Source organism: Solea senegalensis, linkage group LG7 (genome assembly GCF_019176455.1).
Source record: "Solea senegalensis isolate Sse05_10M linkage group LG7, IFAPA_SoseM_1, whole genome shotgun sequence".
Classification (NCBI taxonomy): domain Eukaryota; kingdom Metazoa; phylum Chordata; class Actinopteri; order Pleuronectiformes; family Soleidae; genus Solea; species Solea senegalensis.
Window position 1 is genome coordinate 2,171,124 of NC_058027.1, and position 25,271 is coordinate 2,196,394.

Sequence of the window (25,271 nt, forward strand, 5' to 3'; positions counted from 1 at the left end):
CTTTGCTGCTGTGTCCAGAAAATCCTACTCTGCCGACTCAGGTCAGCTTTGAATGGACACAGTGTTTTGTGTGGAGCTGAAGCTTCATGAGAACATGGAACACAGCTGAGGGGGAAGCCACTGACATGCAGACGCTCTCCCTATGGCAGTGAAACAGGTTTTAAACGGCGACGTTACAACGAGCTTTAAAACCCACAGAGGTGGAATCTAGGCCGCACGTCAGCGCTTTGATCTGGACAGGAAACCGCGAGCGCTCTGCAGGAAGAGTTTGGATGGGAGGCGCCTGATAGCGCTCACATGCCATATTTCCCTGTGGTCAGAGCTTTTTCCTCTCTTTCACGGTGCAGAGTTATTGCAGCTTTACTGCGGCTGATCACAGGTGAACTTTGTACGTTGTTGTGAGTCTTGTTTACGAGTCATGTGCTGTTTTCTCCTGCAATACGACACGCGTCTATTCTGAGTCTGGCTTTACTGATTGTTGGCTCTCAGAATCATCAGATGCTCCCGCTGTCGCCTGAACCCTCGCTGTGCAGAGTTCCCTTTTAAAACTGCACTTTAAACAAATGACTGATTAATCCCATCAGCTGTGTGTGTCTCAGTATAGTCATGTTGTTCTTGTGTTGACTGATGACATCGCAGTGATTGGTTTTATGTAAAGACCAAACACTTGGTGCTCGTGAAGATCCAGGACTCGGCTTCAATGTTACACTTTTAAGGAATTTTAGGGAATTTAAGGAGACTTATGCTGCACGGCTGCGTAAAACTGCGGTGACACACACACACACAGAGTGTAACTGAATCATTAGAATCAGTTCATTTAAACTGTTCGTTTAGTTCTTCCTCCATGACCGAAGCACAGACTCCGTCTGACGCAGTCACTGCTGTCGCTAAATACACCAGACTCCTGTGTTAAATATGGAGATTTTAGACATTTCCCTGGTAAATGTCGGCGGTGAACCCATGTTTTTAGGATTTTTAAGTCTTTTTAACTCATCTACAGTTCGGCATTGTTCGGCTTTGATTCTTGTGTCGTCTTTTCCTCTGCTAGTGGAAACACAACTTAACTTGGTGTCGCTCTACTTGTGTTTTACTGCCGTTTACAAATGTGTGCTGATGCTCATGTGAGTGTCGTTTCTTTCACTAATGAGAGCGAATGAACGAGAGGGAGATTTAAGTGTCTGTCTGTCTGTCTGTCTGTGCTGTACCTGTGTCCTGGCACAGCTGCCACATGTCAGAGGTTAGATGATACTGTTGTGTGTGTGTGAAGGCCAGAGCCCTCAGGCCGAAGTCCACATCAGAGCTGTGTTCTCATGCTGACTCCTTATCAGGCCTACAGAAGGTTCCTTCCTGGGTTTGAGTCCAGTCTGTAATTACAGTTTGTGGCTGGCGACGCTGCAGTCTGTGCGTTTCCCAGCACTCCCAATGTTTTCCTTGTGATGTCAGCTTCCCATTGTGTTCTGACAGCCTGGAGCTGGTTTGTGATCTGCAGAAACACATGATGACTACTCACTTCTACATTTTAAATCAGGAGTGTTTGTGAAGAGCAGGTGATGCATGTGAAGTGAAATAAGGAAGAGGAAACAGTAATGAAACAAAGTTCTGGATGAACTGATTAACTGATTACAGACAGTTACCACATCCACAAGTCCTTTGTTCTCTAATGTTTTTATTTCTTTTCATCTAATGTGCTGGTTAGTGATGGAACAATAGAGGATATTCTCACTCACTGTGACAGAAAACACTTAAAATAAGTAAATTGTGGTTCATTTCTGTTATCGTGGTAATCGTGAATCCTTTCTAACTCACTAGCGCGTCTTTCCTCGTGACTGATTACGATCTTTTTAAGAATTTAAAGAGTTTAACAATCTAAAAAGACGATATTAAAAGCTTTTTGTTTCCTGTCATTGCAATAATATCGAGAATCGCAATTATATAATTATAATTATTATATATATTATATAATAATATCTGTGTTACACTGATTATCACTGCATTAAACAAAGTGAATCTTCTTTCACATGTTATATCATATTCTGTAGACTATTGATAAGAACTAGGGCTGAAACAATTACTCAATTAATCGATTATAATTAATCGATTATAATTCGAATGTTTTAAGGAATTAAAACAAGCTTTTCTGATTTCTCAGCTTCTTAAATGTGGATATTTTCTGGTCTCATGACAAAGAAATCATTAAAAAATGAATCATTTTTGGTTTTTGGACAAAACGAGAAAAAAAGGTTTGAGAAACACTGATCAACAATCGTAAAAAGAAAGCAAACGTGTGCTTTATTGGAAAATGAAAGGATGGTTCATGGTGATTTTCTGTCTGTCTTTCTTTAGTCTCTTCTTTTTGTCCGTCCAGGTGTTACAGGTACATGTTTCACATTCCTAACATTCCCCCCGTCTCCCGTCGTGGAAGCTGATATCTGGCTTTTTGCTAAATGCAGGTGCTTCTCTTACTAGACGGCGTGTTACAGCGCAGTCTGGTTACATTACTGTTACTTTGTCTCCGCCTCACTGTTTGAATACAAGCTCTCTTAAAAATGACATGTTAACATCAATGTCTGGAAGAACACGGCAGAAGTGATCATCATCAGTTTGGGTTTTTAATTCATGTCACATTTATTTAGAGCTGTTGTTTAAGTAGAATTGTATAAAATGTGAATAATGTAATTCTATAAGTAAGAGGGATGAATAGCAGTGAGTGGATATGATAACTCAGCATCTGTCTGAAATTAGACCAAATCACTGAATCTGGTGTCAGAAAAGGAAACAAGTTTCATAAATAGTAAATATGACATCACTGCTTCATAAACACAGCTAAAGTCGTCATGTGACGAGAACACGACGTAAATGCATCCTTGCAAATGTCTTATTAACAGCTAAGTTAATTCAAAGAGATAAAACATTGAAACGTTAAACATTAAACTCATGAGTTTATGAGTCATTCATATGTACATGATAGTAAAGTAGTTACACAAAGTCAATGAAACCAACGCGCCACAGTTTTAGCTGGTTGGAATGTTGATTTTCATCGTCTTCATCGTCTTCAGAGTTTTGGTGGTGTCGCTGTGACGGCGCCTGGTATGTGCACGTGGATTCTTTCCGCCTTCTCTGTCATTAGCTGTATTTTTACAGCCGTTCTGTGGGTTCAGTCTCGTCTGCCCACAAGTGACTTTCCATGCTGTCAGCCTGCGATGGTGAAGTCATGGCACTGTGAGTCTGAGTGTGGAGCAGTGACTCGCAGTGATCCTCAGATTCATGCAGCAGATGCTTCCGATGGTCGCGCGTCTTCATTTGAACTTTTCACCAAAGCCGTGAGAGATAATTCAGAGTTTAGGATGAAGTTTTCTCAGCATAAACATGCAGTAACAAAGTTTATGGGCGTGGCCACGCGGGAGTGGTGGAGCCAGCGTGAGTGAAGGCCGACACGGTGCCGGAGTCCTGCTGATGGAGCAATTTAGAGCGGTGCAGCCACGTGGCACGAGTCAGAGAAGACCACAGGGTCTCACTCTCACCACCGGGTCTCGCTCTCATCACAGGGTCTCATTCTCATCACAGGGTCTCACTCTCATCACAGGGTCCCCACTCTCACCACAGGGTCTCACTCTCACCACCGGGTCTCACTCTCACCACCAGGTCTCACTCTCATCACAGGGTCCCACTCTCACCACAGGGTCTCACTCTCATCACAGGGTCTCACTCTGCCACATGGTCTCACTCTCACCACAGGGTCTCACTCTCTCACTCTCACCACAGGGTCTCACTCTCACTACAGGGTCTCACTCTCACCACAGGGTCTCACTCTCACCACAGGGTCTCACTCTCAAGTGGTTTTATGGTTAGTGTTAGAATTAGGTTTAGCTCAGGGTTAGTCAAGTCAAGTTAACTTTATTTCTAGAGCATATTTAAAAAAGCAACTAAGGTTTAAAGTGCTTTACAGATTTAACATAAGATCAATAAAAATAGTCGTAAAACTGTCTAAAAAGTCTCGAGCAGAAGACGTGGATCTTTAAAAGCAGATTTAATTTCATGGCTAACTCTACAGAGTTGGCTACAGAGGGACGTCATCATCATCATCATCATCATCGGGACCAAAACAGGATACGACTCGCAGCCAAACAGGATTCTGTGTAAATGAATATATGCTAATTTTAGCCCAGGGACAAACACCGTTGTTATGGTAACAAGATTCAAAATCTCACGAGATTCAAATCATATACAAAGTCGCCTCCTGAAGCGGTTTGGATAACAATCTGTCCTCGTGATCTGAACTCAATCCCATCACAGAATTCACTGTCCCTGACACTGTCATGGCACCTGAGGCCCTGGTGTGTGTGTGTGTGTGTGTGTGTGTGGGGGGGGGGGCCGTTACAGTGAGACTGGATTACAGTGAGGGAACCATGTGACCTGTCCTCTGACCGTGTCTGTCCTGCTCTGCAGAGTCACACGTCTCTGAGCGGCGGACTCCACCCACACCCACATCAGCTCCCACATCTCACTCTGATGCTGTGACTTTCTGCCATTGTTTCCAAAATCGTTGATGGTCGATTAGAGGAAAGACAGAATTAGACTTTAATTATTCCCGGTTCACATACTGAAGGAGGAGCATATCTGATTATTGAGCGTGCACACACACAAAGACTGTGGAAGTTATTGTCTGGGTTTTAACTGGTATAAACGTTTAACCAGAGAAAAGCTGTTAAAGTATTTAACTAACCACAAAAATCACTTTCAACAATCCTGAAGAGAGAATTGTCTGCAAAATGTTTATTATTCTTTACAATCTTCTGTTTTCTATGTGCAGTGAAGTGAAAAAGCAGTTAAAACAGTGTTTAGACCCAATTTAAGGTTTTAAATGCAGTGATGTAATGCAATGGAGGCAATTGAAGCGCTTTAATCAGACTAAGAATAGACGATGGAAAGTACTTTGCCATGAGATGACATCACATGTCCTGTGTCTTCAGGCCGGGCATGACGACGCGGGCCGAGCCGAGGGTGTAGCCACGTCTGGCAGAGAGAGTGCTGCCGTCAGCGGGAGCCGCGGGACATCGCGATGGGTGAGACGGACGAGGAGAGGGAGGACGCGGGGAAACAGTTTGAGAAGTTTGTCCAGGCGTCGACGTGCAAAGGAGCGCTGCAGGCCTTCAGCGTCCTCTGCAGACAGCTGGACCTGGACCCCGCAGACAACCGCTCCTTCTACAGCAGCCTGAGGGCAAATGTCACGTCGTGGAAGGCCAAAGCCCTGTGGACTAAACTGGACAAGAGGATTTCACATAAGGAGTACCAGAAAGGCCAAGCATGTGCCGGCACCAAGGTAAATCCTTTAATGTTGTCTTTGTTCTAAATGGTGGAGCTAATGATTTACAGCAGGTTATATGTTAATTGAAGCACCTGATGAATGATTTGAAATGTTTTGCCCATATAAAGACACGCAGCCGAGCTCCAAACACGTCTGTTTTTTTACGGAATAGTTTCTCAGCAGGACGTTGTTTTCTTTTCATCATGAAGTATGAAGTCAGATCTTTGCGAGATGATAAAACAAAACACCACTTATTTTAAAACCTGTCAGACAGCAGCTGTTTTTTATAGAGCAAACAATGCACGTGGTTCACTCTCTTTAATCTCATACATATGCTTAACACAGAGCTTTTACTTGACTTTACAAGCTGCAATAAGACGTTTGCTACTTGTTGTAACTGCAGCAACATCGTCAACACAACAAAGAACAACAAATGAAGCACAAACACGTGTGTGAAGGTCTAAAATATCACACCAGGGTTCATTCAGGAACCGACTGATGTGACTTCATCTCACATGGTTCCTTTTTTCTTAACAATCTGAACTTTGTTCCTCTTCATCGTTCAGAGCACCAAACAAAGCGGCAACATCGCGGCCGTGACTTTAAGCCTCATCATGTCTACACCAACACTCGATCTTTCCCTGTAACGGCTCCAAATGTTCATAAAACATTTACATTTATGCTTAAAAGCGTCAGTGTGAGCTCACGTTCTTTCTCATTCAAGACAAAAGAAGTGACTCCTAATCCTGGCAGTCTGCAGAGTTTTCACTGTAAAATAAAAAGTCCCAACGATGTCATTAAGAGTGGACTGCTACGCTGTCGTGAACGCATGAACGTGAGCCTCAAACAGACGATCTGTTTCCACTTGATGACCAAAGTCTCCCCGGGGGAAGCGTGAAGTGACGACTCATGGTTTTATCGCAGCCAGCTCATGAGCGGTGACAGATGTGATATCGCTCAGCGGCACCTCGTCTCTCAAGGATGTGATGTCATCGACGTTTTTACGGCCGCAGCTGTAAAGTTTTACTGTGCGTGAAAAAAAAATGACAAATTGAATAATTCAAGAATTGCAATAATATAATTGAAGGTTTAAGAGCCGAGGGAAAACGTGAAGCTCCACATTTAGCCGCTCACGGACGACAGGTCTGATAAATGTCACACTTTTGTGCTTTTATTACACAGATTTGCTGATTTTTCTCTGTCAAATGTGATAGAAAAGTTAATAAAGCGATTTGTCCAAACAAAGCAATCAGTGCGATGACATCACATTGTGATTGAAATTTCTCATCAAATGACCGTTTGGTTTCATATCAGTGTTCACTGCAGCATGGACGTAATCTTTGTTGGATTATTCTCTATAGACTCTTTAGACTTCATAATGCAGGGGTCAAATTTGACCACATGTGGTCTACAGTACAGATAGCAGATGAAACCTCATCAGTCCGTGTTAGGGAACAGAAAATAGGAGAATATTGAAGGTCATCCACAAACTCAAAACCATTGCAACCAGGGTTAGTACTCATCATTCATGTGGGTTTATTATTAAGGAAACAATGGACAAGGTTGAATTGAATGCACACAACCTCATATTTTCATAATCTTGGATTTTTGTTCTTTTTAGTCTTTTTTTTGTATGGTTTTCTGTTCCTGGTTTGCTGTTTTATTTTGGAGTTTTTACCTCTACGAAGGGCCTTTACCAATATTTAATACAACAGCTGCAACAAACGATTATTAATCGTTTCATCTGGTCCATAAAATGAGTTTTTCAATTTATTTGTGATGTGGAGCAAAGAAAACCGAAAATATTCACTTTTGAGAAGCTGAAAAATCAAATCTTAATTATTAAAAAATTTAAAATTGAGTAATTGTTACAGGCCCAATAATACTCTACAATGCAGTGAGTGCAAATGAACATGTATGGATCTAATCTGACTTAAACCTAATGCAAAAGTTGCATTTTTGTTTAAATTCTGGACTGGAAAATAGTGAAGGGGAGGAGTTTTGCAACACAGTGGAGGTCACAGAGGTCGTCAGAGGTCACAGAGGTCGCCACACAAACACACACAGAGCGACTGACTCTAGAAATGATTCGTAATCAGCTGCAGTTTTAGTTTCCGAACATGAAACTCGTTAAAATGTCGTCTGCTGACGGACACCCGGCTTCAGATGTGACGACAGCGAGGTCACAGGTAGGAAGCGGACAGGAAGTGCGCGTGCGCTGACTCGGCAGATGTGGAGGAAAAATAAACGCCTCATATCTGGAAAAACATGTCAGTAAACGGAAAAGAAAGAAAGAAAAAAAAACGTGATAATCACATGGAAACAGTTGCAGGAGTTCAGATAAACGCATGCGTGTGTGTGTGTGTGATACTGTGAACACACACCTGAATCCACTGAGTTAGTACTGTGCACATAAATGATATCATTTAACATCCTGCCGACTCTCTGTCTCACAGATACACTTAGCTTTTGTTCAGAGGAATGAAAAATTGTTGCCCGCAGGCTTGTCCAGGCATTGTCTCCACCTGTGTGTGTGTGTGTGTGTGTGTGTGTGTGTTGTGTGTGTGTGTGTGTGTGTGTGTGTGTGTGTGTGTGTGTGTGTGTGTGTGTGTGTGTGTGTGTGTGTGTGTGTGTGTGTGTGTGTGTGTGTGTGTGTGTGTGTGTGTGTGTGTGTGTGTGTGTGTGTGTCACATCCTGAGCACCTGAGGCCACATGTGACGCGACACCGCTGTGAAACCTCAGAGAGGGAAATCACAGACTGACCAAAGAGCAGTCGTGTTGTTTGTGTTCAGAGTGTCGGCTTTGCTGACGCTGCGCGTTCTGTCGACACGACTCCGCCTCTGTGTCCCACAACAGACGCGAGTGGAAGTCCCTGACACACACACACACACACACACATACAATACAATGTGGCAAAAGAACGTTACAAACTCCAGAGATGTGACAAATGCAAGGGGAAGGAAATAAAAAGGTATTTTCAGGATTCATTTGCTGGAATCTACGCCGACAGTCAGGGTTTGGTCCTGGATTAGATTTCAAAAGAATCAGAAGTCTCACACACACACACACACACACACAGGAAGGAGAAGGTAGAGTTTGCCAGCGTGTTTAAGCCTGAAGGATGACTTCATGTGTGAGCCACACATTCTCAGACAGGCACCGTAACCTCATGAATCCCCTTTGATATGTGAAGCAATGACGGCTCAGGTTGATGTTTCCTGATAAGTGTTTCTTCCTCTCCTGGGTTCAAGTACACACTCCTCTTCATGTTTAATGTTTTTCTAACGATCATCAGTCACTCACGCTCTATAAAGGCCTGTAAAGTGGTCTTCAGTGTCATTGTGTATCCTGTTTTTGAAGTGGCCTCATTTAGACTCAGTGCTCAGTGGTCTGATGTGTCTCCTGTGACCAGATGTGAGCAGATCTGGTTCCTTCACCTTATATTCAGACACAGACTGACTTCACGCCCGTTTGCCACAACAAAATGACGTGACTTCACAGAAGTGTGAGTCTGTGCGATCATGACGGATGACCTCAGAGGGCATCCATCGAGGAGGCGGGTTCTCATTCGTCCCGAGGACGCATTGTGTTCATACACGCTCAGGAATGTGGTCACATGTGTCCTAAAACCACCTCCAAATGTGTGTTTGTTTAAATCAAATCTGAGCAGAGTGACGTGAACTGCCTGTGATGGTTCAGGATGAAGGTTCATGCCAGGTCTGAACGGGGTCTAGATGCTCTGGCGGGGCAGTGAAGTGCATGTTGTCATTCTCCTGCTATGTTAATAAACAAGTGTTCATGTTAATAAGACGCTGACGTGACTGTGATGGCGTTCACGTCCCTGAGGTGGTTTGTGTTTCCTTCCTCGCTCAGTGCCTCATCATCGGCGGGGGTCCGTGCGGCCTGCGGACGGCCATCGAGCTTGCGCTGACCGGCGCCAAAGTGGTGGTGATCGAGAAGAGGGACTCGTTCTCCAGGAACAACGTGCTGCATCTGTGGCCCTACACCATCCATGACCTGCGCGGCCTCGGGGCCAAAAAGTTCTATGGCAAATTCTGCGCCGGGGCCATAGACCACATCAGTGAGTATCTGACTTCACAGAGAGCAAACGGGCTGATGGGTTATAAGGCTTTTTTTTCTCTCCATTGATCTGTGTTCTCATGTTACATCGTCACTGAAGCCTGAGCTTTTTAAAGCAGGTGTGTGTAATGATGGTGCTGGAGGAGGAGGAGGAGCATATTATCAATATTATCAATATTGATAATATTATAATATTCGTTTGACTTTTGCTCTAAAAGTTACACAACGTCTGTGTGAAGCCATGGACTCACAAAGCCGTTTGGCAACTTTGATGCTGCTTCCATTCAAAGTGAATGAGATACATTTTAAAAAATCATCTTAATCTTAATCCCAATTCTTGAGTCTAATCTGTATTGGTCATTTATTAGAAAGAAAACAGGATGTGAAGAAATAAAATCCCATTTATTTAAAGATACTTATTCATTCATTATCTACTGCTTTATCCTCCACGGTCAATTTAGAGCAGGGGTGTCAAACATAGAGGCCACGGGGCAGAACCGGCCCACCGGGGGGTCCAATCTGGCCCACGGGATGTGATCTATAGGACGTTGTTTTTTGAATTATGGGAGATATACGAGAACGCGGTGGTGATTATAAGTTGAATGAATTAACGTAAATGTTGTTTCATATTTTGTGATTCTTTTCAATCCTGAGCACAGAAGGAAGACAGATGTTTCACACATGTATGAAAACACTGTCTCTGTGTCTGACAGGCATCCAGCAGCTGCAGCTCACCCTGCTGAAGGTTGCACTCATCGTTGCAGTCGAGTTTCACGTCAACGTGGAGTTTGTCAGACTGCTGGAGCCTCCGGAGGATCAGGAGAACCAAGGTATCACTGCAGTGTCACGTCCAAACAACACATTGAGCCTTTCTTGTATTTTCACTCAGACAGAAGTTTGATGGATTGTTCAGTGTGACATAAACATCGGGCTGCGTCTGTCACTTTGTGAGACCGTTACTGTGGAGCTGAGAGTCTGTGTTTACCCTCCTCCTCCTCCAGTTCAGAGTCAGTGAGCGACGAGGATATTAAACTAATAAACACGACACAAACGCAGGGAATACGATAGTTTTTCTTCACTATGTTGCTCACACGCATGGATACTGTGTGTCAGAATAAGTTGCGTGAACACAATCAAATGTAATGTTGTTGAATCAAAGGAGAAAGTCTTTCTCACAGCGTTGTCATGTTGGTGTTTGGTTGTAATGTCAATACACCGATAACACAGAGAGCCTCGGGTCTAAATTTAGACCAGGACTTAACACTTCTGTCAAACTCAGCCGAGTCCTTGACATCATGGAATGCGCTCACACGCCTGCTGCACCAAAACACTTAAGAGTCTTTTATTTTGAATATGTTATACTATTTTATTTGGACAATAATCTCCGCTGGCTCAGTGGTGATGGAGTGTGTAAACATACCAACACATGTGACGACTCTTACCAACATATCTGAGCACTGACCATAATCGTCCTTGAGTTTGTGCGTTTCTGTTTGCGTGCGCGTGGCAGGTGGCGGTGCGGTGCACGAGGTGTTTTGATGGAGACTGTTGAAGTGTCCTTGAGCAAAGAACCACGTCCGCCCTTATCTGCTGCCATTCCACATTCCCCACATGAGCCCTCTCACTCTCTCTCTTTGTTTCCCTTGTCTTAGCGCTCGGGTGGAGAGCTGAGGTTCGACCCGCCGATCACCCTGTGGCGAACTTTGACTTCGATGTCGTGGTGGGAGCGGACGGACGCAGGAATACTCTGGAAGGTGAGAAGACGGAGGAGATTCCTCAGGGAGACACTGTTCAAAGCATTCTGTAAAGAAACAAGGCCTCATCCGTCCATTCATCCATTCATCCATTCATAGTCCAAATCCTGTGTCCCTGTAAAATCACTGTATACGACATAATTCCTGCTTCTTATCGGGTCGGTGAGCAAATCATTCACACGGTTCCTCACGCGTTTTCCAACAGTTCCAACCACCAACCTTCGGTATTACAGCACACTTCTTCTTCTTCTGCGTCTTTTATTCTCGTTCTAATCTGCGGGCGAAAACACGTCATCAATGGAAAACGTTAAATCCTCTTCTGATGGTGAAGGACGCGGACTTGAGTCCGGAACAGCCACTGCCTCTGTCTTCTGTTATTTACAGTATTATTTTAAGCATTAATAATACATCAAGCATATTGTATAAAGCATTAATGAGTGCTTACAACTAATTATAGTGTTATAAGTAGATTATAATGTATTATAAGACTGGGGTGCCACCAAGTCTCACTCACAAGGTTTTCTCACAGGTTTGCATTCCCTGCATGAATTATTTTTCTTCCAATTTGGCTCTTGCTTCCATTTTGAGCAGCTTTCTCCATGGAGCTCCCCCAGAGCAAAGGTCATGAGATGCCTCTCCAGACTCCACCCCCTTCTGTCAGAACAAATCACGTCAGATCTCTTCTTCCCTCTGACATGCAGCTCCTCCCACAGGAGCGTTTCAGGAGCGTACATACGCTGCATACGCTGAATCTGAAACTCACCTCGTGTAAAAGTATACGCGCTGGAAGCCGCTGATCTCTCCCTGTGGGGAAGGAAACACATGAAACCACTAAAAGCTCAGTGCATAAATAGAACAGAGCCGGGGGCTCGGCGCAGCAGCAGCAGCAGCTGATGCATGCGTGTTGGACTCGCTCCATCTCTGTGTCTCACTGCTAAAATGTTGTCATCGAACAAACCGATTCAAATCAGATGCTTATTCCTAAAAAGGGCATTTTGGAGCCAGATGAGGTCATGGCTCATTCTCAAATTATGAAGAAGCCTCTGGGAGTGGATTTTCCTCAACAGTCGGCTTCATCTGCTCTCTGTTGTTGTTACAGTGTGTAGTAAGCAACCAAAACCCTTTTCGTCTTCCCTTCCTGTGCTCACTGCGTTAGAAGTTGGTAGGTGGGCACTTTGTCACTGACGTGGCAACGAAAGCAAAGTAAACACATCGTGGTCAAGGGCTCGTCGTCCAACTGGAACGACTCCTCTGTGCGGCTCTGAACAACAGACGTGCTTTATGCAGCGTGGGGATGGGTCTGAGAGTGAAGCACTGCATATACATACACTTTTAGTGCTCATTCGTGTCAGAAAAGTCACTGTTCATGATGATAAACTGCATAAACGTCTGTCATTTCACGGTGTTTGTGTTGCACTTCATCAAGAAATGTACGACAAACGCACAGCGAGTCAATAAATCCAACACAAACACTTTGATTTGCTGCTGATATAACGCAGTGACATTATTAGATATTAGATATGTATTCAGGGAATCCGTCGCATTGTCGTGAGTAACTGTACGACTGGCAGCAGTGAAGCGTCTGAGGGAATTCTCTCTCTGTGCTTTGTGAGCAGATGTTTTGCCGCTCGTGGTCATCATCTTTCCTCAGGGTGCGCTCGGCTCGGCCTCTTGTGCTGCTGTTGTGTTACCAGAGCAGCGTATGATGTAAAACAGTTTTAACACCCTCAACAAAGACAAATGTCAAACATCTGAAGCTTTTAAAATAAGAAAAAAGAATGGTTGATGTCAGCTCAGCAAAATACAGAAAGAATCCTAACATGTTGTGTGTTATTGGTGTCGACTACGCAGAGAATCCCATTTTGAACGGTCTTTAAGTTTTAGATAATGTCCTTTTCTTGACACTTGTGAATAAAGTCAGTGGCGTTTGACTTTAGTTTTCACCGCTTGTTCCAGTTCTGCTGACTGTGTGAAGGCTCACCTTGGAAAGCTGCCTCTTATCCTTCAAAAACTGCCTTGTAATTATGGTTTTAGCCGGGATTTCCTTTTGGTTTTTAACAGACAAGTTTATAGGACTGGAATTCTTGGGAAGATGAACATGTTTTTTGCTGCGTGTCTGTTTTCTTCTCTCTCAGGTTTCAAGAGGAAGGAATTCCGAGGTAAACTGGCGATCGCCATCACGGCGAACTTCGTCAACAGGAACACGACGGCCGAGGCCAAAGTGGAGGAGATCAGCGGCGTGGCTTTCATCTTCAACCAGAAGTTTTTCCACGACCTCAAAGAGGAGACAGGTGGGAGAGAGGAGACCCCACACACACACTCACCACGGTGTCACTGTCACGCTTTTAAATCTGTAAATCACGCGACCGTGTCGCTCGCAGGCATCGATCTGGAGAACATCGTGTACTACAGGGACAACACGCATTACTTTGTCATGACGGCCAAGAAACAGAGTCTGCTGGACAAGGGGGTCGTGATTCATGTAAGTATGTATGCATGCATGCACTCACCTGCCACTTTATTAACTGTTAATGACCTAAAATATCTAACAAAGCAGCAACTCGGTGTGAGATTTGATGCACGGCCTTCAGAGTTCGGCCAGAAACCGTGGAAGAGAAAAGAGAGGAGAAAGATTAGACTGGTTTAAAAGGATAAAATGGCAAAAGTAACTTTCAACAGTAAATTACGTAAACACTAGTTGAAAAGAAGGTAGAGCTGAAACGAGTAATCGATTACTAAATGAATCGACAACTATTTTGACAGTTGAATAATCGGTTTGAAGATTGTTTAAGCTTCTTAAATGTGAATATTTTCTTGATTTCTTTGCTCTGGATAACAACGAAATCATTAAAATGAATCATTTTGGTTTGTGGACAAAACGAGACATTTGAGAACGTCATCATTTCCAGCTTTGACGAACACTGATCAACACCAAGCGATAATAATCGACAGATTAATCGATTATGAAAGTAATCGTTAGTTGCAGCTCTAAAAGAAGTTTGGTAATTCATCTCTGAACAAACAAGTTGAACTGGGTGTTTATTGGGTCTCCTGTGTACCTAATAAAGTGGCAGGTGAGTGTATTTTAAGTTAAGTTTATCATTTCACACACTTTTATTTTATTGCCTTTGTTCAAACAGGACTACCTCGACACGCAGATGCTGCTGAGCAGCGACAATGTCGACCAGGACGCTCTGCTGTGCTACGCCCGCGAGGCTGCAGACTTTGGCACCAAGTATCAACTCCCCACGCTGGACTTTGCCACGAACCACTGCGGGCAGCCGGACGTGGCCATGTTCGACTTCACTAACATGTACGCGTCGGAGAACGCCGCTCTGGTCCGGGAGCGCTTTGGACACCAGCTGCTGGTGGCACTGGTCGGCGACAGCCTGCTGGAGGTAAGCGGTGTGTGTGTGTGTGTGTGTGTGTGTTTGAAGAAGCTGCACCGCCTGGATGCTCAGGTGTTTATTTCCAGTGTGTCATAGACAGTACCTCTCTTTCTACTATTCCAGTAGTGGAGAGACAGAGAAAGGAGTTTCTATTAAACCAAACTCAAATATTTGCTTAAATGCTGTGTTACCAACCACTGCTTTCTCAGAGATGGAAACCTGAGACTCATTAAACGCTGTGTTCGTCCTGTTACGTTCACTTTTCATACTAATTTCCCCTTGTTTTATTTCCTAAATGACATCTTTTCTGTTAAAGTCCTGAGATGAACGTCTCTGTCATCTCGCACGTACAACATGTTCACTGTTGAGTCTTTACTGTGTGCTTCCATCACCATGTTTATATTCTGTATTGTGTGTGTGTGTGTGTGTGTGTGTGTGTACACACTCACAAACAATTCATATTTCCACATATTTTTGCTGTGATTTCCTGTGCAGCCGTTCTGGCCGATGGGGACGGGCTGCGCTCGAGGCTTCCTGGCCGCCTTTGACACGGCCTGGATGGTGAGGAGCTGGGCTCAGGGTCGGCCCGCTCTGGAGGTGCTGGCAGAGAGGTGCGCGCACACACACACACACACACACACACAGATCTGTTTTAAATTTTAATCTTTCATTTGCACCACCATTATTTTATGCTGCAACCTTATATTTGACTTTTTTTTTCTCCTTTTCTATTATTATTATTATTACTATTATAATTTTCTATTTTTTTTGTTTCTAAATTGTTTTTATACAATTTATTTTATTATTATTTCTAAATTGTTTTATTATTTTTATTTGTAAATTGATTTTATTCAATTTCGTCTCTGCAGAGAGAGCATTTACAGGCTCCTCCCACAGACGACACCAGAGAACATCGCCAAGAACTTTGAGCAGTACACCATCGACCCAGGAACTCGATACCCGAACCTGAACGCCTCCTGTCTCAGGCCGCACCAGGTGAGAGGGAGAATAACTCGGATATGAAGACAGTGAGTGTTTGGAGCGACTTGATTGTCGTCATTTCTCTCCTCTCCATTCCTTTGTCAGGTGCGTCACTTGTACGTCAGCGGTGAAGTGAATTCCTGCTCTCTGGAGCGAGCCGCCACCATACGACGACCTGTCAATCTCTGCAGGCGAGGTAGGTTTCTGTCAGATTCCTGAGCGCTGTCGTGTTTCTGCGCCGGTGACAGATGTGCTCACGAGCGAGACTCAAACACCTGCTTTCATTCAAGCATGAACACATGTCACTCATTCTGGGCTTTGAGTCAAAAATGGTCATTGATAAAAGTTCACACAAATGTCCTAGTGTTCACTTATCTTATCAAATACATACATACAGTATCTTAGAGTTTTGTTCTTTTCTACGACGGATTATTCGCCACATTAAAAAAAAAAGAAGTCTTAATTTACGAGATTCAAGTCGTCATATTCTAATCTGTTGTTTTAGAAGACTTGGAGGAAATGGCTGCAACTGGTCGACTGCAGGGTAATCGGTGGATGCATCAGTGGCAGTTCAGAGGGGTTTTGTGGTTTCTCTAGTTCATCTTATGAATCCATATGATGTGCTCGCTGGACCTCGACTTCTTCTGGATCCAAAATCTTAATTATCAGGCGGATTTTTACTTGAGAAACCACAAACCCCTCTGTTGTATCCAGTTATTTCCCCCTCCACAAAAGCAACCATTTCCTCCAAGTCCGCCTGGTTCTTTCTGTGGAAAAGATGCGTTTTCTTGCATATTCTTGCATATTCATATGATGCTGATGTGCTAAAAGATGAAGTATGTTCTAGTTTGTGAAACTATTCTAAAGTGCGATTCGACTGTGACGAGTTGTGTGTCTCCTGCAGAGTCCGAGGTCAGACCGGCGCGGCTCCTGACGTGGTGTCAGAAACAGACGGAGGGCTACAGGAACGTGAGCGTCACCGACCTGACGTCCTCGTGGCAGAGTGGCGTCGCTCTGTGTGCCCTCATCCACAGGTTCAGACCTCAGCTCATGTACGTACATCCCATAATAACCCTCACACTGAATGAAATGCATCTATGCGTTCATAGAGTGGAAACAACGTGGCCGGGAGGACATTCGTGTTCTGGGTGTGTTAAAAATGCTCGGCATGAGATCTTTATCTTTTCCAGCGACTCGTCGTTAGTATGAATGTGTATGTTTGCACATCATTTATCAACATGTTTCAGCCTCAGTGTAAATCACAGTGTTGGTTCACACTCACACAGCAAACCTTCCCCTAGCTCACGGTCGTGTGGAATTTGCCCGTGCGACTGTAAATGAGTGCGTTTACTAATCTAATTATATCCTCCACTCTTTAATTATTGCCTTCATACTTTTGCCACACGCCACTGTAATTTCATGTGGTGCCGTGAGTTTCCGAGAAGCGCTGGCATCTACCCGTTCTGCAGAGGGTTTGAAAAAAAGAGCCAAAGTTTGTGTGTGCCGTTGCTAGGTTACCGCTCTCCCCCACGACAGCGTCAGAGCTGAGAGGTCTTTTTATTTCCTGCCATTTTCTCCTGTAATTCTTCTCCAGGGTTGAACGTGTGTTGAGTTAGAGGAGAAATCGTGAAGATAAATCATTACATCAACCGTTCACTTGTTTGCCTCCATTAGAGATTTCGATTCACTGAATGAAGAAGACCACGCTGCAAACCTGCAGCTGGCCTTCGACGTCAGCGAGCGAGAGTTTGGCTTTCGCTCGTTCACCTCGGTGAAGGATCTGAGCGCTGCTGACGACCTGGACAAAACCTGCATGACCGCCTACTTGTCCAGGTTCTATGAGCTCTTCCGTGGAACACCTCTGCCTGCATCAGGTACTTTATAATCTTTACTGTGAAAAGAAAACCTTCTCTAAGAAATAGTAGTAATCCAGTGGTGTGTTTGGCTGCAGGCTCCAGAGTCGTGGACGAAAACAATGAAGATTATCCATCCAAGGACGCGAGGAGTAAAAATAATGGGCTCAACATCGCGGTGCCCAGGAAGCGAGTTCCAAAGGTAAATTCTCCTTTTCTCTAAGTCGTGTGAATATTCAGCCTCACGTTGTTTCCTCACTCTGTGCTTCCAGGACGAAAAGAGGACAGATGGCACAGACCCCACCTACAAGAGGAGGAGAAAGTTCTATTTTGAGGAGGTTTGTTACTGAACTGTTTCCACTCGCGTCATCACCCACATCACGTCGATGAACTCGTGTATTCTCTGTGTTTTTCAGGCCACCGACGTGTCCAGTAACGGCTGCGCGGTGCGAGAGACACAAGAGCCCAAAGAGAATCGAGTACGCTCCATATCCAGTCAGTTATTGGCCAAGTTTGAAAGCAAGCCGAGCAACGCCATCCGAAGAACACAGGTAAGAAAAAAAAAAGAAGGTTTAAAAGCTTCTCTGTTCTCATCTTTTCAGCCTTTTCTCTTCCTGAGCCTTTTTATTCTCTCTCTTCCTGATGTTTTCTGGAATAATCTCAGTCAGACTGTGAGAGGACGACGTCCGCGCTGCAAACACATGACCTGAGCGAGAGTCTGCACGGTAAAGTCAGGCCTCGGGTTCCGCCTGAACCTCCTGCTGAGAGACAGGTTATCACCTTCTTATGATCCCAACGACTTATGGACACAGCACAGAGACTTATGAACACATGAACACATATTTAACAGGTGCTTTTAATGCAAATATACAATATTTCCTTATATGAACACACTCTGTAATCAAAGCATCATCGTGTTCATGAGCTCATGATGATGATGTAAGTTTGGCAGAAGATAAAACATGAAAGATTGACTGTACTGGATCACTAATGCAAGTTTATCTTCCTGCTGCACTGGCTTGACTAACACTCGCCAGCGAGGGCAGAAGAATTTGTAATATTGTTTGAAAATGGCCAGAAGCATTTTAGAAAACCAAACACATGAAAGCACCTGCATGCTTCTCCACGTGCATCACCATCTCATATCCTTTCCAGTTTGAGTTCAGCCTCAGAAAAGCCGCAGAGCAGTTAGTCCACCTGCCGCCAAAGCCTCCGCCCAAACCCCGCCTCCCGCCCCAGCGTCCCTTTCCCTCCGTGAAGCTCAGACACGTTGATGAAATAGACTGTGAGTCGAAGCGTCAGTGTGACCCTGAGAGCGCAGATCCCCGGCCTCCTCCTCCTCCTCCTCCTCCTCCTCCCTCCTCCTCCTCCCTCCTGCCACCAGATCCAGTTCATGTCGAGGCTCCTGCAGCGCCTCAGGGAGGTGGACGAACACGTCTCTGAGGTGAACTTGTCTGTCTTCTTCCCTCTTCTTTCACGACTTGTTTCTTCTCTGTTCTTCATGGTCTGCTCCCCCGAGTGAACGTTGATGACACTTGTGTGTGTGTGTGTGTGTGTGTGTGTGTGTGTGTGTGTGTGTGTGTGTGTGTGTGTGTGTGTGTGTGTGTGTGTGTGTGTGTGTGTGTGTGTGTGTGTGTGTGTGTGTGTGTGTGTGTGTGTGTGTGTGTGTGTGTGTGTGTGTGTGTGTGTGTGTGTGTGTGTGGTGCGATGGTGAAGTCAGCCCCTTCATTATCAAGCCACACAGGAATGGAAAGAGCAGGCGTTACAGAGCTGGCGCTCGCTGAGCCGCTGACGTCTGCAGATCCGCCGTTTTCCAGAAATCTGCCGACTTTATCTCATGGTTGAGTGTCAAAGTGAGGTTTCGGGGTTAGTTTCAAAATGTTGAATTTATTCCTGCAGACAAAATGATGAAGCATGACTATAATAGTGATAGTTTAGGGCAGAAGTTCTCAAACTTTTTCTGTTGGCCCCCCCTTTAGAGGAAGAAATTTCCCGGGGGCCCCCCCGACTCTCATGAAATGGTAACAATGTGTCAAGTATAACATTTATTCAATCAATATTAGAAATAATGTTTCACTTTTCTTTCAATAATCTGTTGTGCAGATAACATTTTTGCTTTAGCGACACAAATAACCTCAATGCTGCTTTGTGAGAAAGCAAATTTCAAACAAAAATATGACATGTGCAAATAATAGTGTCATTTTAAACCATAAATACATTTGGATAAAAAAGAATACTTTACCAAGATCAATCCTTTGCTGTGCTTTGTGTGTTTTGAGACGCAACACACAGAGATGTCGTTGGTGGCATTTTCTCGCCTTGGTTTTGGTCGTCGCGAGTCATTGTTGCGTTCGGCTGACGTTGGCGTGTTGTTAGTTAGAAATAAATAACGAAATAAATAAATAAACATTATAAATAAATAAATAAATAAATAAATTAAATGAGTCCGGGTCACAGCGAGAGCAAAAGTTCCGCCTGCTAAACTTTAGTTAGGACTTAAAATCAAACAAAACTCATGCCCCCCCTGGAAAGTCTCCACGCCCCCCCCAGGGGGGCCCGCCCCACAGATTGAAAAAGGCTGATTTAACCTTGTTGCGTTAGATGAGGATATTGAAGCCACTCATGTCTTATGTGATTATCTTAGATTAGCTTAGCATCATGATTTGGCAAAGGTTGGTGTGTTCTCGTCTCCTCAACTCTGACTTATTTACTGAACCTGATTTTCTTTCAGAGTTACGTCAGGAGTTGTCGGCACTCGCAGATAAACAGATAAATATTTGACTCTTTTTACGTAAAGATAAAGCACGAAAAGAAAGAAGGAAACCGGAGCTGCAACAATGTGTTGGCAAACAGCAGCTGGGTGTAGAAACTTCCTGTTGTGTTGTCAGTGAACACAGAGGAGTGTTGATGGATGGATTATAGACAGACAGACAGACAGACAGACAGACAGCAGGTCGACATGTTTCATCCCACGTCATGGACCGACTTTAACTGCATTAATCAAAGGAAGAGTTATGAATTATCCAGAGAGTAGAATTGTTTCAAAATAACATTCACACATTAAAAAACTGTGGAACTGAGATGTTTATTAAACATTCTAACATTATTTGTTTATGGGATATTTTTAAATATTTTCATTACATTTTGAAAATATAGAAGACTTGAGGCAGTTTTTTCTCTTTTACATCAAACCTCACACTCCTCACAGTACTTTCTTTTTCTCTCTTCTAATCTTTTTAAAAACACACTTCAATCACTTAAATCAACCCAAAATTGTATTTATTTAAAAAGGCATTTAATTTCAGTCAATAATTTTAATTTGATCATCAAAATAGTGTGTGATGGTATTGTTGTAAATTATGAATTTCCAAATCACTTTTAACATGATTTTACTGTTATATCTGTTCTTGATGTGATTACACATGGTTTGAACACACTATTCTGAAAAAGGAGAAACAATGTCCTCGTTATTCTTGTCGTTACTTCTTCGAAAATTAGCAAAGACTTTGTTGCCAAAAGTGTGTGGATGATTTAATGACAGTCGCCGTTTTGTAGCAAATATGATGCAAATGGTTTTATAGGGTTAAGTCTGTCTTACACGTCCATGTCACCACAATCCCCCCGTGTGGACGGTACCATGTGTTCAGTAACTTGTGGACGATGACATCATTTCTGTCGGGCGCATTAACGCGCCGTGAGATCTGATTTATAAGCTGATACTCGTCTCGGATTTCACTTCCAGGACGCCTCTGCTTCTCTTTCCCCGTACAGTGTGTGTAACCACATCAAGTGAGGTGTGACATGAATGTAATAAGGCGGCCTTCGCTGGTCACAATGGTGTTACTGTTGTCCTCCCGCCGCTGCACACTTACCTGTCAAGCAGAACAGAAATCTCTTTCATCAGTTAACAGTGCAGAGCTTATGAAGTGATTAAAGCCGCTGACGGTTGGTCTGCTCCGTGTCATCCTTCAGAGAAAAGCTCAGACACAACACACTCGAGAGTTCCACACAAAGAGTATAAAGGACAAAGCTGTTCACCTGAGCGGCTTGTTCTCAGGAGACAGTTCTGCTGATCTCAAGGTGACGATCGTGTGTTCACGATGTGTGTGTGTGTGTGCTGCACGCTGCACGCTGCACGCTCATCGCTTTCTTCACTATAAAGACTAATAATTCACTTCAGGCTTCACCGTATCCACGTTGTTTTACTCTAGCTGCAGGGAACTGGACTTTCTTTTGTATTTCTGCTTCTTCTGCGATTCACGAGTTTTCTTCAGTTCTGACCGTTAAACTCCAGCCTTCAAGAAAACACAAGCAAGTTCAGTTGCTTATAACTGAGGAATTTATGACCTGGATGTCTTAGAATCTTCACATATGCCGTCTTTTTTCTCAATTTGACTTTATTGTGTTTTCAAAACCAAATAAAAAGTAAGAATATTGACAGTGAAAGTCTACACAGTGAAAGTACTACACTAAAAATAATGGTTTTTACTACATTCTCTACTATAACACCTTCCCTTCCTTTACTTCATGGAATAAGAACAAAAAAAACATTGTTTTTCATCCAGCTGTACCTAATAAAGTGGCACAAGAGCTCAGCATATTATGGCAGCACACAGACGTCCTTACTCCTCTATTTACAGCGTTTCCTGGCATTAACAGATCTGTGCTTCACACGAGAGCTTTTGCTCCGCGCTGATGTTTTTGGGCTGTTTTTTTTTTCTGCCTCTTGTGCTTTTAATTATCCGCGGTCCTCACAGAGCAAAAGTGTGTGTTTTTGTGGTGGCACTGTGTGGGTTTTTCTCCGCTCCACCCATTCCCAAACAGCCGGCTCCAGCTCAGCAGCCAGATGTTGGAGCGCGGCTCACACCAGTGGCTGCACAATCGCCATTCATGCCACTTTTTCAAGGTTTGGATCAAAATCACAATGAATTCTCTGAAAAGCAAGAGAGGATTTGATTCAGCACAGAAGACAAAATGACCCGTTGTGTGATTATGTTACTTAACCTAAAAACCTGAAACTTAAACATAAAAACTTGCTGCCTGCATGTTGTGAGCACGTCAGCGCCTCCATGAACCTTGTCTTCACCTGCCTCTGCTCTTGTTTTCCAGAGTTGCATCGTGCGCAGGACGTTCCAACAGACGGGCGACAGGTGTCACTCGTGTCAGCGGCGCGTCTACATGGTGGAGAGAGTCTGTGCCGAGGGCCTGTTCTTCCACAGGGAGTGCTTTCGCTGCTCCACCTGCAACTCGGCCCTGCGACAGGGAGCGCACGCTTTCGACTCTGAACAAGGTCTGTGTCGTCACGTGATACCAAGAGCAACAATGAACGTATACTGTCCATAAATATGTTTGTATGATGAGTATAATCGCTGTAAAATAAACCTTTTATACGGTTTGTACTTTACGTACGTTCCCTGGTGCTCTGGGGAACGAGGAGTGAGCGGAGGAGTCGTCAGTCTCACACTTAGACGACACTTGGTCCCAGCTTTGATTCTTGTGTACCTCAGCTCGCTTAGAACCTCGCCAGAGCAGGCACCAAAAAAAGCACCAGGTATCAGGTTACTATGTTAGTGGAAACACAACTTAACCGTGCCGTGCTGAGGCGAGGCGAGGCGGTGGAAACGCAGCGTTAAGTCTTACACACTGAACCTTTAATCCTTAAGTTGACCTTTGCTGTGATCTTTGCAGGGAAATTGTTCTGCAAACTTCATTTTGATCAACGTCACTCTGGGACAACGCTACGCAGAAGCTTCTCTCTGCGCTCAGTGAGTACCTCGACCTTCTGACCTTCTGTTCAGCATTTATCGACAAACAGACACTAAGTGTAAAAACACTCTTTCAGATCCATAATGGCAGTGGAGTGAAGGAGCGACGCGATGCAGCTGCGGATGTCGGGGAGATCCCTCAGCCCAGCGGCACAGCACACCTGCAGAGTCCACCTGCAGCAGGTACCGGGTTCACGTCCTTTATCAGGAGACAGCTGAGCAGGCCCATGAGTGTGACGCGCACCGTGTGCAGCGCCCCCTGGCGTCTGTCCCGCTCCGTGCGCGGCGCGGCGCGGGCCGTCTGCAGCCACCTGAGGGACAACGCCCCGGACTACACATTCCTCTACGAGCTGCTGAGCATGAGCCTGCCCCTGTTGTTTGTTTTACGGGAGGTTCTGGTGCAGCTGTACGCGGAGGCCGTGCCCGACGAGTCCGGCTCTCTGCGGCCGCTCGTGCTGTGGCTGCAGCAGCAGGTCGGGCACAGGCTCGTCTAGACTCGGAGGAGACACCAGAGTGTCCTCGGCTTCTCATCAAGCACCTTTTTAACGTTTAGTTTAATGGTACAGTTTTTTTTTTACACGATATCAAATTGTGTCGTGGAATTCTGCAGTTGTTAGATTAAAGTGCCTTCACTGCAGTTAATATGCAGATGAACTAAAACAAAGGACTTAAGGAAAAATGTCCTTCAACCCTTTGAATTGTCTTGAAAAAAGGAACCTGTAGTTAAAACGTCTTAACTCAGGTTTATGATTTAATGCACTTTATCTCTTTATAGGCGTCACATGTCACATGTGTTGTCTTTTAATACAGAATATTACGCCACACTCTATTCATTCACTTTTATACTCTGACTACACTGTTTTACTTTATATAAACTGTTTTTTATTGATTGCTGTTGGAACTGTGGACTCTGGGTATTTAGTTCTACTTTGCTGCCACCTACTGTCGACTCTAAGAAAACCCATGAAGGCAAACGAGAGAAAAATGAACACACGTCATCTCCCTGTGTTGTGTTTTTAAAAAGACTGTGGACACCGGCGAGCGTGTTGCTGTGCTTGTGTGTTTGAATGTGTTTGCCGTGATTAAGACGCACGTTTTAAAAGCTCAACAGCAAACCTCTCTGACAGGAAGCTGCACCGCTGCTTCCTGTTCGTATGCAACATCCAACGACGCTCGTGAAGCACTTTAGAGTCTGATTTTAAAAGAATTCTTATTTGAACCGTAAAGCATTTCAAGTGTTTACAGCATGAGATGTTGGATATTGTGCGTTTACTGAATCTGAACGGAAACAAAGTCTCTCGTTGTTGTTTTTTTACAGGAGGAAAACGCACACACACACTCACTGGACTTGCATAATATTTATAATTATACATGTGTTTTACAAGATGAATATAACATGTACAACGGTGCCAACAAACAAACACCCTCATTATGAATGTCAGTGTTTTGTGTTCATAAACCCTTTTTTGCTACTTTTGTGCACTTGGCTGTTTTTCTTTGTTCTCAATGGTTTGTGTTTGTGTGTGTTTGTGTTTGTTTGTGTTCCATCAGCCGGAGACTTTTGTGTGTGAGACGACGGGAAGTTTAGGAGTCAAGTGACCGCTCGTTTCCAAGGTGATCGCCTGCATGGTCACTGTTGGTTGTGATACTGATGAAAAATAACCGACACAAAGTGTCACATGTGGCTTTGAAGTGACTTTGAGCTTTGGCTAAAACAAAACTAAACTAAATGAACAGCTTGGGTCTTTGTTCTTGGTTATGGGAATGAACCGGCACCAAACTAACTTCACATCTCAGGGTTACAGTTTGTAAAATGGAGCTGGATTTTATTTTGGTGACGTTGCAGCCGAGTGTCCCTCACGTCACCTCAGCTCAGCTACGTAGCCTTCAGTTAGCGTCGAAACTCAACAGATATTTAGTTTGTCCATCGTGAGCTACTGTAAAAACATGGTGATCCAAAATGGCTGCCTGTACAGAGCTGACGCGGCTCCTGATAGAAATGAAAAACACAGTAAACACAATCAGCTGATATTCAATTTCAGTTCAATTTGTCTATGGTTTTATTCCAGTTTTTTCCCCCGTGCACTTCAGTGATCGTCCTCTCAACCAGATTAAAAATAATCTTTGTGATTTAACTAGCGATT

General features: G+C 44.1%; 2 protein-coding genes across 2 annotated transcripts in view; one reads left to right on the top strand and one right to left on the bottom strand.

Annotated features, from left to right (window-relative positions):
- On the top strand, positions 1-24,599 carry mical2a (microtubule associated monooxygenase, calponin and LIM domain containing 2a). Its single transcript, XM_044029755.1, is given in 23 exon segments — positions 1-768; positions 4,971-5,320; positions 9,179-9,386; positions 10,099-10,215; positions 11,038-11,139; positions 13,275-13,430; positions 13,521-13,621; positions 14,280-14,537; positions 15,024-15,139; positions 15,398-15,524; positions 15,615-15,705; positions 16,414-16,561; positions 17,184-17,383; positions 17,461-17,564; positions 17,635-17,700; positions 17,779-17,913; positions 18,027-18,134; positions 18,518-18,730; positions 18,732-18,806; positions 21,335-21,442; positions 22,472-22,652; positions 23,051-23,127; positions 23,205-24,599. Coding segments are annotated over 22 exon segments (3,369 nt in total). The 5' UTR covers positions 1-768; positions 4,971-5,059; the 3' UTR covers positions 23,622-24,599.
- swap70a (switching B cell complex subunit SWAP70a) overlaps positions 1-25,271 on the bottom strand; it is a 924,354-nt gene that overhangs the window by 834,427 nt on the left and 64,656 nt on the right. The window lies entirely within an intron of this gene.